General features: G+C 48.0%; 1 protein-coding gene across 10 annotated transcripts in view; it reads right to left on the reverse strand.

Moving 5' to 3' along the window:
* Window positions 1-12,731, reverse strand: part of TMEM164 (transmembrane protein 164) — a 154,306-nt gene that overhangs the window by 21,176 nt on the left and 120,399 nt on the right. For 9 of the 10 annotated variants that reach the window (XM_047716888.1, XM_047716895.1, XM_047716890.1 and 6 more), the window contains one exon: window positions 10,824-10,902. The exons of the other annotated variant lie outside the window; for it this stretch is intronic. In XM_047716888.1, the coding sequence (XP_047572844.1) occupies window positions 10,824-10,902 (79 nt within the window). The remainder of the gene's footprint in view (window positions 1-10,823; window positions 10,903-12,731) is intronic. 10 annotated transcript variants of the gene reach the window in all.

Raw genomic sequence — 12,731 nt, forward strand, 5'->3', positions numbered from 1 at the left:
GATCTGGGGTGGAGAACACCAGGGTCTCTGGGGCAGGCAGAGCAAAGGGGCCCAAAGACCACCCACCAGAGGAGAGAACCAGGAGACAGTGGTGTCATGCAGCCCGAAGGAGAAGCAGGCATTGAAGGGACGCCAGCAAGGTTAAACCTGCTGACAAACACGAACTCCATAGGCACAAAGCTCTGTCACTTCAGAATTAAGCAAGGACCAATCCTGACCTCAAGAGCCACAGTAGAGGAAGGCAAATGCATAGTTAACAAGAGACAGTACTGCGGTGGTCAATAATAAAAAAGTACGTAACACCAGGTGCCAGGCATCGTTCTACGTATTTACACATATGAGCTCATCGAACCCTCACGGCACCCCTGTGAGATAGGGACTATTCCTGTCCTCCTTTTACAAATGATGCAGAGAGATTTAAGACACCAGCCTAAGTGCCAAACTCAGGATTTGAACCCTCAATCCATCTGAACCCAGTGACGACATGCAGAAGCAGCGCTGGGTGGTGGTGAAGCTTGCTCGCCTGGTTTCCGGTGCCAGGTGAAACTCTAGTGCTCCTAACCTTTGTGGTGCTATGGATTCCTTGGGCAATTTGGGGCCTCCCCTCTCAGGATAAAGGTTTTGGTTGTTTGGGTTTGTTTGTTTGTTTAAAGATTTTATTTATTTATTTGTCAGACAGCGAGCACAAGCAGAGGGAGCGGCCAGCAGAAGGAGAAGCAGGCTCTCTGCTGAGCAAGAAACCCAAAGCAGGGCTCCATCCCAGGACCCTGGGATTATGACCTGAGAGCCCAAGGCAGATGCTTATCCGACTGAGCCACCCAGGCACCCTGGCAGGATGAAGTTTGTAAGGAGACAAAATAAGAGACACAGGATTAGAAGAGAAAACAGTAATACTGAAATAGCGAAATACGTGAAAAAATTAAGGCTTTGAAATGTTTAGGTAATGATAAAGTGCAAACAGTTCTGTGAAATCCTTACAGCAGCCAAAATGGGAGAACAATTGACATTGACAACAGCACCCCGAGTCCTGTGGACAGTTGCCTACGATTCAGCACTGAAGGAAATGCTGGACGTCAGTTGCAGTTAATGCAAATGAAGATGTGATCTTTTTTCTCTCATCCAAGGTCATGGGCCCCATAAGTCTCGTGGACTTACAAGGATTAAATGGGATCAAGATCAGGCAAGTAAAACACTTACCCAGTGCCTAGTTGGTGGAAAGTGCAAAATAAACGTTAGCTTGTAAGATATGTACAATGTGCTGTGTGTGGTGATAGAGTCCTTCATTCATTCAGCCCCAAAAGACCAAGAACAGAAGAAGGGTTCCTGCCCTCTTGCAGACAGGCAGACACCTGCACTGCAGTATGAAAGGGACAATCGCAGAACAGTTCCAGGGCCTGCCTGGAGAAACTAACATCCAAGGTTGAGTTTTGCAGACAGAACGGGTTCCAGGCCACCAAGCTGGAGAAGGGCATTCCTGGTAGAAGTCTTGCCATCTTCAGGGCATGGAGGCATGAAAGTTGCATGGGAAATATAGGGGACCCTATGGATTTTGGTATCCCCTGAGTGTGGGGGACAAGGAAGGGGGGAACATAAAGAGAAGAGGCTGGGGAAAAGGGATCAGGCCAGGTCACGCTGGGCCTTTTGTGCCTCTTGGGAAATCCACTGTGATCCGGGGACAAGGAGGAGCCACTGGAAGTTTCTGGAGCAGGGAAGCACCTGATCCTATCTGGGCTTTTGGCACAGCTTTGGAAGCTACAGGTACAGGTTGCTAGATGGAGACGGGGAGGCTGGAGGTGGGGGGAGACCATGTAGAGTCAACTGTCATGGTTGAGGTGAGAGAGGAGTAAGGCCCAGGCTAGGGTAGGAAGACTGAGGGACTTGAGAAAAACTGGGGAGGTCAAAGCAGAAGAACATGGCGATCTCTCTGCCCAGCAGCCAGAATGATCTTTCCCAAAAGCGTACCTGATCATGCCCGACTGTCTGCTCAATCATTTGGGGACAAACAAGAAACCATCTGGAAATAAAGTCGGATCCTTATTGCACATTGTCTACTGGGATAAATTCCAAGTGGATGAAAGATTAAAACCTTTAAAAGAAAAATGAACTATTAACACAGGAAGGGAAAAAAATGGTATATATTTTTTGTAACCTGGTAGTAGAGAAGGATTTCCTCACCATGACTCCAAATTCAGAAGCTATATGGTAAGAGCCAGATAAATTACACAGAAATGTAAACACCCTACCCAAAGAAATCATAAGTAAAGTTAAAAGACGATTGAGAAAATGGGGAAAAATACCCACAGCTCAGATCACATAGGGTGAACTCCTAATATTCATATACAAATAAATAGAAATATATTTCAATTATATAGAAATAGAAAGTATATATAGAAATATATATAAATCTAGAAATAGAAATATTTATTTCTATTACATATGAATATACAGAAATATAAACAAATATACAGATTATAAAGAGCTCCTAAGATTCAATTTTTTTTGAAGATTTGATTTGAGAGAGAGAGAGAGAGAGAGAGCACAAGCAGGGGGAGAGGCAGAGGGAGATGAGAAGGAGGCTCCCCCCTGAGCAGGGAGACCAATGTGGGGCTCAATCCCAGGACCCTGGGATCACGACCTGAGCCAAAGGCAGACCCTTTAACCCACTGAGCCACCCAGGCGCCCCTCCTAAGATTCCATTTTGTTAAAAAGGCCAACAATGCAAGGAAATGATGAGCACATGAGAGGAACATGGAGTTCAAAGAAGAGGAAATTGAATGCTAGTTCAAACATGTAAAAAGATGTTCCCCTTCACCCAAAGTGAAAGAAATTTAAATTAAGTCTGAATTGCTACACCATTATTTTAACCCATCAGATTGGCAAAAACTGAAAAATGGTGAGAATCCACTCTTTTGGGGAGGGTGTGTGGAAACAGGCACCCTTACCCACTACTGGTGGGCATTTATATTCATATGACTTTTATGAATTTGGAAACACCCATCAACATTATGACACACATTCACTTTTGATTCAGCAATTCTACGTAGGGGGATTGATCATATTTGAGACCCTCACACACACACAAATTTGCGTGGGTACCAGATCACAAGCACAGTGTTATTTGTATTAGCCGAAGATTTGAAACTACCTAAATGTCTACCAACAGAAGACAGAATAAATAAATTATGGTGTACTGTCATAGCCTTACGTTTAACACCAAGAACCCCAGAGACATACCAGTGGGTTCAAATCCCTGGTCTTCCCCTTACTAGTGGAGCTTCAGTTTCCTAATCTGTAAAAGGGATGTAACAGCAGCCCTGCCTAAGAGGACTGCGGTGGGGATGAAATGAGTTCATGTGTGCAAAGAGCTTGAAACAATGGCTGGCACCTCCTAGTGCTCTATAAAGCATAGCTATTTCTATTAGACTGTATTTTATCATCCACACAATGGAACACATGGGCTACTTTGTAAAAGAATGAGGAAGCTTCCTATGGGCTTAAGGGAAGAGCGGTCTAAAGAAATACTGTGAAGGCAAAACAGAAACAACAACAAAACAGTTGTGCAGTATGCTATTTTGAGAGGTGTGTCTTACAGAGGAGGGAAAAGAAATGAGTTTTTGAATTTACTTATATATGTGAGAAGAAACTCTGGGAGGAGATGCAAAAAACCAAAATGGCGACTACCTGGGGAGTTGTAGGGCATACCGCGTGGATGGGTAAAGGGTGGGAAGGTGATCTGTTACAGAATCATCTTCTGGATTTTAGAGTTTGAACTCTATAAAGGATTTACATAGGAGAAGAATCAACAGGAAAGCAAGCTGGTGTTAAGAACCTTCTTAAAACTTTCACTGGCTCTCCATAGTTCTTAGAATAAAGGCCAAATCCCTGACCATGGCTGACAAAGCCCTCCATATCTGACCCCTGCCTGCCCCTCAGGCCATGTCATCCAATCTCTCCCTGGCTCTCCCTCCTGACACAGTGCTGTCATACGTGTGTTTTCGTGAGGTTATAAGGGTGTACCCCCCTCACCCTACTCTTGCCTAGTGAACCCCCAGTGATATGTATCCTTCAGACTTCAGATGAAAGGTCACTTCTTCACGGAACTCTCCCCAAACCTCCGAAGTAGGTGTAAGTTTTATTCTTAGCCCTCATTAAAGCGTGTTCCCTTCCTTCAGAGTACTTACCTCAGTTGTCACTATATATTTATTTGATTATTCGATTCATACCTGTCTCCTCCCACTACATTACAAACTCTATCAGGGAAGGGATGGTATCTGGTTTTCACTGATCAGGGCATCCCAAAAGCCAGTGGAGAGCCTGGCAGAAAGAAAGAGTGTACGAATAGGTTGCTTTGGTTTGAATGTCTGTGTCCTTCCACATTCATATGATGAAATCCTCACCACCAAAGATGGAAGGTTTTGGGGGTGGAGCCTCTGGAAGGTGTCTTAGGTCATGAGAGCGGAGCCCCCACGAATGGGATTAGTGCCTTATAACAGGGACCCCCGAGAGCTTCCTTGTCCCATCTACCATGTGAGGACATGGCAAGAATGGGCCAGCTGGGAACCAGGAAGAGGGTCCTCCCAAGAAGGCAACCATGCTGGTGACTTGATCTTAGACTTTCCAGCCTCTGGAGCTGAGAACAAGAAATTTATGTTGTTTCTAAGCTACCCAGTTGGTGGTATTTTGTTATGGCAGCCAGAGAGGAGTAAGACGTATTTGTTAGATGAAGGGATAAAATACGTGCGGGGGTAGGGGGATGATTTCCAGGTTCTACCTGGGGTGATGGGGTGGTACCATCTATCAAGGACCACAGGGAGAGTAGCAGGGCTGACGGGGAAAATAACGAGTGCAGCACAGACAGGCTGAGTTGGAGGTGTTCTGGAGCTTTCAGGTGGAGATGCTGAGTAAACTACGCGAAACTAAAATCTCATTAAGTCTGGGCTGCTGACAGCAACATGGTGGCCATGACTCTTCCAGCTGGTGGCTGACCTGTGTGAACAAGTGACTACTTGGGGAGCAGCAGAGCCAAGAGGCAAGCCCAGAACAGAACTCTGGGGAAACGAACATGTCACGGGGACAGAGGAATAAGAACCCCCGATGGAAACGTGTGGAGGCATGGTCAGTGAGGCAGACGAGCCAGGAGTGGGAGAGACTTCGGAGGCCCTCAGAGCAGAGCCATCCAAAGAGGAGTGATCAACGTCTACCATAGCAGAGAACTCCAGCAGGAGCTGAGAGGGAGCGGTTAGGTTTTGTCAGGTAGACATAGTCAGTCATCATCAGCAGTGTTATTTCCGTGAACAGGTGGGCCGCGGGGGCGGGGGGGGGGGGAGATACCCCATGGCAATGTTCTAACGGATGGGAGGTGATTGAGTAGACGGGGTCATGAAATGCAGGCAAGTGCCACCCACGGTTACGTTCTGTTCCTCGGGTGATTTCAGGTGATAAACAGGGAAACATTTCATTTTTAATAGCTATGTATTTAAAAACATTAAATATGTACTAAAAATATTAAATATTAAAAATATGCCACCAGTGTACTGAATCTAGGATTTTACTGAGTACAAACATATTTTAGAAAAACAGTATATATATTTATAAATTCATATATAAAAATATATAGTTTTAAGTATATATAAATGTACATATATTTATAAATACATATAAATATATATATAATATATATATTTTTCAAGACTTTTATTTGAGAGAGAGCAGGGGAGGGGGTTGTCGGGGTGGGGGGAGTAGAATCCCCAATGAGCAGGGAGCCTGGTGCGGAAATCAGTCCCAGGATCCTGAGAGCATGACCTGAGCCAAAGGCAGACACTTAAGCGACTGAGCCACCCAGGTGCCACGCAAACAAATGTATTTCAGGAAAAAAAAAATCAGTAGATTTAAAGACATACGTAGATAATAATACAGATGGCTCTTTGGATAAGGCACAAATTATCATACCCAAAGAACTGAGTTTTAGGAAATCTTGTTTGGCTAATAATCTTTGAAGATGCTTAGTTGTGGAGGGAAGATGAAAAGAGATGGTGTAGGGTCGAGAGAAACATTTTTTTTTTAATTTATTTTTTTTTAGAATGGGAAGACTTCAGCATCCTTCTTGGTTGAAAAGCCAGGAGTGACAAAAAGAGTTGAAAATCCAGGTAAACAAAAACAAGAGAAGACAAAAAGAGAAGAAAATCCAAGTAAAGGAGGGAGACTTGATGGCATGAAGTTCCAGGGGTTGGGGAGCGAGGCGAGATAAGGACAACACGGCTTCCTCCAAGATGCGGGCTAAAGTGCAAGGACAAAGGATGGGAGCGGGGTGAAGCAGCTTTTAGAGCAGAGGGAAATAACAGAGGGAATCCCTGTCAGGAAGTCACTGTCTTCTCAGTCCTTGGTTGACAGTGGGGAGGATGGGGAGTTTGAGGAGGGTGGTAAAGGTTCAGCCCATGACTTCTCAGGGCAATGTGTAGCAGAGCTGACCAAAGACAGAACACAAGAGCAATGGTGTTAAGAGCACAATTATAATAGACCATGAAATCTGAGGGGCCCCAAATGGGAATGACTTGAGAGATTTCCCCCAGGAGGCCAAGACTGGGCATTGGAACTGGACGATGATGCCTGTGAGAGGAATGAGGGGTTGAGGCACTTTTAGGAGCTGGTGAAAGGAAATTTCCAGTAATTGGTTATAGTGGGACGAGCTGATTGGGAGGGTGAGGAGGCTGGAAGGAGTAGAGATCTGGGTCACAGAAAGGGATATAGGGGCTAAGGATCTCAGATAGATGAGTTTTAGGGGTAGGGGGAGGGCAAGGCCAGTTGGCGAAGACAAGAGGACACAGAAGTCACCGCAGAGGAGAAGTCCAAGCTCTGAGAAGCAGGAGCGTTTAGACTGGTCTTCACTGGAAACCTCTATGGCTGCTGGCCAGAGTCGGAATAGAAAAGCTTGAGTGCCAGGCATCTAAAGGCATCCAAAGGCATCTAGGAATATGGGAGAAGTGGCCAAGAGTGGTCATAGTGAGGAAAAGAAAAGGTGGAGAGAATGGTAAAAAGAGAAAGCATTTTCACTGAAGGGAGAGATGGAATATTGGTCTGGAAGAGACAGGGGGGCCCCCAACAGGCCATGGAGCTGAGCAGGGAGAGCGACGTCCATTAGGGGGCACTTCAGGCAAGCGATAGGAGGACTTGGTGTTCCAAGGAGAGCTGGTTACATCGGAGGGGATGGGGTTCTAAAATACATATGTTTGGGCGCCTGGGTGGCTCAGTGGGTTAAGCCTCTGCCTTCGGCTCAGGTCATGATCTCAGGGTCCTGGGATCGAGGCCCACATCGGGCTCTCTGCTCAGCGGGGAGCCTGCTTTCTCCTCTCTCTCTCTCTATGCCTGCCTCTCTGCCTACTTGTGATCTCTCTCTCTCTGTTTCAAATAAATAAATAAGATCTTTAAAATAAAATAAAATAAAATAAAATAAAATAAAATAAAATAAAATATATATGGTTGACCCTTGAATACCACGGGTTTAAACCTGGCAGGTCCACTGAGATGCAGACTTTTTTCTGACAGATGCAGAAAAGGATCATAAATGTGTCTGCTCTTCCTTATGATTTTCTTCAGAACGTTTTCTTTTCTCCAGCTTATTTTGTTGTAGGAATATAGTACCTAATACATGTGGCATACAAACTAGGTGCTAAGAGACAGTTTCTCTTACCAGTAAGGCTTCTTAGTCAAGAGGAAGCTATTAAGGATTTAAGTCTGGGGGGAGTCAAAAGTTGTGCATGGGTATTAGGGCTGTGCGTGGGGAGGGGACTACATTCCTAAGCTGCACATTGTTCCCGATCAACAGTATCTCCAGAGAGCCAAAGGTAAGGAGCTGGGAGAAAAGGAAACAGAAATCAAGAGGCAGGCTGGAGGAAGAATAGAACATTGGGGGAGAAAGGATGTCCTGTTTCCTACAGCGGTGCCAAAGGACCACAGAAGTGAAGGAGGGACGGGATCCCACTGAGCACCAGCCAGCTACCCCCAAGCCACAGAAAGTGGCGGGACCTTGCCTTTCAGGAAAACAGGACTCCTGGCCGTGGGCGGTATCTACAGGACAGTTGTCTTGCCTTGGATAGACACTTGGAACTCAGTTATTTCTGGAAAATTACACGACTTCTAGGAAAGTGAATCCCCCAACCCCTCAGCTGTTGTTTTTTTGGGTTTTTTTTTTTAAGATTTTATTTATGTACTTGTCAGAGAGAGTGAGCACAGGCAGGCAGAGTGGCAGGCAGAGGCAGAGGGAGAAGCAGACTCCCTGCTGAGCAAGGAGCCCCGATGCGGGGCTCGATCCCAGGACGCTGGGATCATGACCTGAGCCGAAGGCAGCTGCTTAACCAACTGAGCCACCCAGGCGTCCCAACCCTCAGCTGTTTTGACTGATAGGGAATCTTCTTGTCCCTGCTCACTCCAGATGGATTTGCCCTCTGCAAGGCCCAGGTCCAAGGCTCAGGAGCAAAGGTGAAATCAGCCTTAGGAAACCTAGCCTTTTCTTGAAGTGCGCATAATTTCCCCAAGCGAACAGCAGATGACAGCAAAGAGCCAGAAAGGAAGCAGAGGCGTCACAAGAGCCCAGAAATGGTGAGGAATAAATCGGATTATGTTCCCCCAGTGCCCTCTGTTGCACTTAACCCCGATGTAGTACAAATATAACGCTCTCTTCCCCCCCCTAGACAGGAACTCCCTGCACCAGGGCATCTCTGATTCCCTAGTGCAAATGCTGGCCACGTAGTAGGTGTTCAACGAATATGCTGTGGGGGCAGCTGGCTGGAAGGGAGATCCCCTGACCGGATGTGGTTAGGAGACAGACACCTGCCTTTTAGGACAACAAGGTATGTGGGGGAAAAGTGCTCATCTGAGAGGGAATCTAGGCCAGGCTTTGAATCCTGGCTCTGTTACTTAAGGCCGGGAGCAAGATACCTAGCATTTCTGATCCCCAGTTTTTTCCTCTGTAGAAGGGGCATTTTCCACCAGGGCTGGTTATGATGAGAGAACACACAAAACGGGTCTAGCAAAGCATCTCACACACAGGAAACACTCAAAAAGTTGGTGTTCACAGTGGTTATAATTACTGTTAGAGTTTTTAGAGGCAGCAGAGGAGAGAGGAAAGAATCACTAACAGTTAGTGAGAAATAAATTGGAATGAGGCCTTGGAATCCCTACTTCCTCTGCTCGGTTCCCCCCAAACGGTGCAACAACAGATCCAACAGAAGGCTGCATTGGCATCTATCACTTCTAGAAGCTGCAGCTTCCCAGACTGTGGGGTTTTTTTGTGTGGGGGGTGGAGGGGGTAGTGGGGATGCCTACTTGGTATTTGCCAGGTCAGAACAGTCAGCTCAGCTACCTAACAGATTGTTGTGGGCACCTCAGAGCACCTTTGGCCAGAACTTGACTCACAGGCCCCAGAAAGGGGGGGGGGGGGAGGTGGTTCTAGGGCTCTGAGACAGCTGCCTGCCTGGTTCTAGTCAGAATGAGTGTAACCCTCAGACTCAAATATTATTAGGAAGGTGTTTCCTGTGCCACAGGAGACAGACCTGAAAAATGGCCCAGGGCTCCTGGCTACTGAGACTTTCCTTAGAGCTTACATGGGGGAATAGTGCATTGAGAGCAAATTAAAAGGAAGTGCTGACTTGGTGAGACCCCAAGTGGCTGCACAGCATAAAAACAGCCTCAAAGAAGACATATCCCAAGACGCTGACAGAAACCAGGGCACAGGGGGCCAGCCTCTCCCCCATCGGGAGACTCCGAGGGGAGCAACTGTGCCCATTCTCCAGTGTGTGTCTTGAGGCTGACTGGTCCTTGAGGCTAGCTTAGGCCGGAAGTTCTTGAGATTTGCCAGGATTCCTGAGTTAGAGGAAGCACGACTTCGAAACTGTCCTCCAGTGGCCCCAAGGGCCCGTGTAGCTGCATGTCATTTTTAATGTGTAGAAGGGAAGACCTTGCTGCTTGAATTGAGGTGGGGGGGGGGTCTGCTCTCCCTGAAAAGTCCCAGCAACTAACATAGAGAGGCTAGTAGCTGAGACTAAAAGGGGATGCCTTCCAGGTACAGGCCTTTGAGGAAGGTTAGAGCCTCGAGAGGGAGGGCTCTCACAACTCTTCTAGAAGGGATGGGAACTCCCCTTTCATCTACCACATGATAGAGGAGGAAAGGGATACTTTAAGGGTCACTGTGAGGTCACAAAGAGTTCAGTCAACTTTCCTAGGCTGTCTCAACCAAGTTGGTGGTCTCTCCCTTGTGACGAAATCGAGGTCAATGGTTTATTTTACAAGGTAATCCCTGTTCTCTTACCTGCTTCTCTCCATCCTATAACCCCACAGTCCCTGAATTTCTTGCCACTCTCAATATCTTCTTTGGTTCTGAGAGGATGGATATAATGAGCAAGGGCATACGGTCCCTCTCTTAAGAGTGCCAGGGGGCTTCCGCCTCTCCTACTCTACGCTGCGCACTGAGGCAGGGGGAAGGCACAGCGTGAGCGAGTGACAAAGCGTGTGGGTATAGGGAGGCTCCATGTAAGCCCAATGCCACCACAGACAACGAGCCCAAGGCCTAGACCCTAGGACACACGATCAGCGGCACCGGGCTCGCCCACAAAGGATGGTTCTGAAAAGCCCCCCAGGACTCTTATCCTTGCGCATCCTTATCCGTGCGCATCTCCCTACCCCCTGGCGTGTGGCAGAAGACATCCTACAGACACCAGCCAGGCAGCAGCCCCAGATCCTGGTAGACACCCAATACCCTGTGATTCCCCCAAACAGAAGGGAGCGGCGAGGTGTGACAGGGGCACGAAGGTGTGGCTTGCTGGCCTTACCTCCTTTCCAAAGCAGGTAGATGGGCACCACGTAGAGCATAACATGCTGAATGTAGTAAATCTCCAATTCGAAGGGGAGCTGGAAGGACAGGAGGAGGAGAGGTGTTTCAGAGCAGGAAGTACTCACGTCAATAGCTTCTCAAGTTGAACACCCTTGCTCTTTGGGACCCGCATCATGACCCCCACCCCCGCCCCCCGCAGTGAGTCAGGGGCTCCCTTCCCTTCACCATGAGGGAAAAAAAGAATGGAAGGGATAGACACTTAGGACCTAGGCTGGCATCTTCCAAAACATATTTGGCAGAGATGGTGCTTGCAGAATGTTCCATGAAGAAAGCTGGTTATCACGGAAGAAATGTCACACAGACCAGGTACCCTGGAGAGCCACCGGGTATCCTCGTGGTAGAGTGAGGATCTGGGTGGTCTGTGCAACTACAAAACCGGCTTACCATGGTCTACCTAGTGTTTCCCAACCTTAGTTAGCCTGTGCCTTTTTGTTCACGTAACATTCAGTACTCTGCGGGATATACTCGAACAAACACAACCTGAAGTCCCTCCTTGCTTCTGGGGAGGAGGCAGCGAACAGTTTAAAAGCTTATTCCCTGACTGACATGAAGAATGTGTGGAGTAGGATTTCTTACTCCCATTTTCCAGGTTAAAAAAAAAAAAGTAATCGCTAGGTCTGGCCCAGTCTAGATCCAAGCATAAAGAGTTTCCCCGCTGGATATCTGGGGTCAGTCCAGAGTTAGCCCTCCTTTTGGGTGAAGACCAAACAGCTGGGCCGATTCTGACAATGGCTTGCCAGAGAGAGCATCCCCACCCTCACTCCCTCCCTGGGACGGGCGGGCTCGCTCACTGCTGCTTTCCACCTCTCTCAAAATGGAAGCTCCAGGTTCTCAAAGCAGAGCACGGTTTCCACCTGGCACAGGGACCGCGCTACAGAGTTTGGCAGAGGGCAAAGGAATGGAAACAGCTGGATGGCTAACTCAATTCTAGAGAAGGGGAAAAAAAAAAAAACTTCAGCAGCTGGCACAAGGCCTGGCCTCTGGGGCTTCCACAGCCCACAATATACACACACACACACGCGCACGCGCGCCTCTAAAGGGAAGCCCAGAGAGACAAGGACACCCCGGGGGAAGGGTCAGCTGCCTCCCTGTTCCCTACAAGGCAAGCACAGAACCCAGACTGTGTGCTAATGACAGCCTAAGCCTGCCTTGTGCCAAGGGCTGGAACCAAAAGATGGCAGAGCGCCCAGAATGGAGGCTGGGACGACTATGGACCCTGAACAGAGATGCTGGCTCTGGCCCTTGAAAATAAAAGCCCACGCAGAAGGAAAATTTCCCGTGGATCCAGACGAGGCCCAACTACTATTTTATGCTCACAGAGGGATGTGAAATCTCCAAAAAAGAGGTGAGGTTCTACGGGGCTCTGTGGACTGTGCTGGAATCGCTAGAAAAGGCCTGATAATGGACATCACTAGCATGAGCTCTGGAGGCCTAGGAGCCTGGCAGTAAGAGGATCTGGGTTACCCCCCCTTCTGGAATTGGGGACTGCTTCATGCTTTTTCAACTGTTTCCAGATCCATGAGCCACTGATGCCTCTCGAAAACCCCATGAGGTAGGCAGGCCAAGTATCCCTATCCTCCTTTGACAGATGAGGAAAGCGAGGCACAAAAGGGTCAACGGGCTTGACTGCGGTCACCCAGAAAACAGGCAAGGGGGACGAGGTCCCACCTAAGGGATTTGACCTCTCCCTGGAATAGGTCTGGGGAGCCAGGCAGCTGTACCCCAGCACGGAGCCAGCCATGTACTCAAGCAGGACCTCTGTTTGCTTCCTGGACTCGAGCTGCTGTACCCTTTCTGAACTCCCAGTGCCCACTTGCTTTTCCCTCCGTTCCAGCCCACTGGTCTC

This window comes from Lutra lutra, chromosome X (genome assembly GCF_902655055.1).
Source record: "Lutra lutra chromosome X, mLutLut1.2, whole genome shotgun sequence".
Taxonomy (NCBI): Eukaryota; Metazoa; Chordata; class Mammalia; order Carnivora; family Mustelidae; genus Lutra; species Lutra lutra.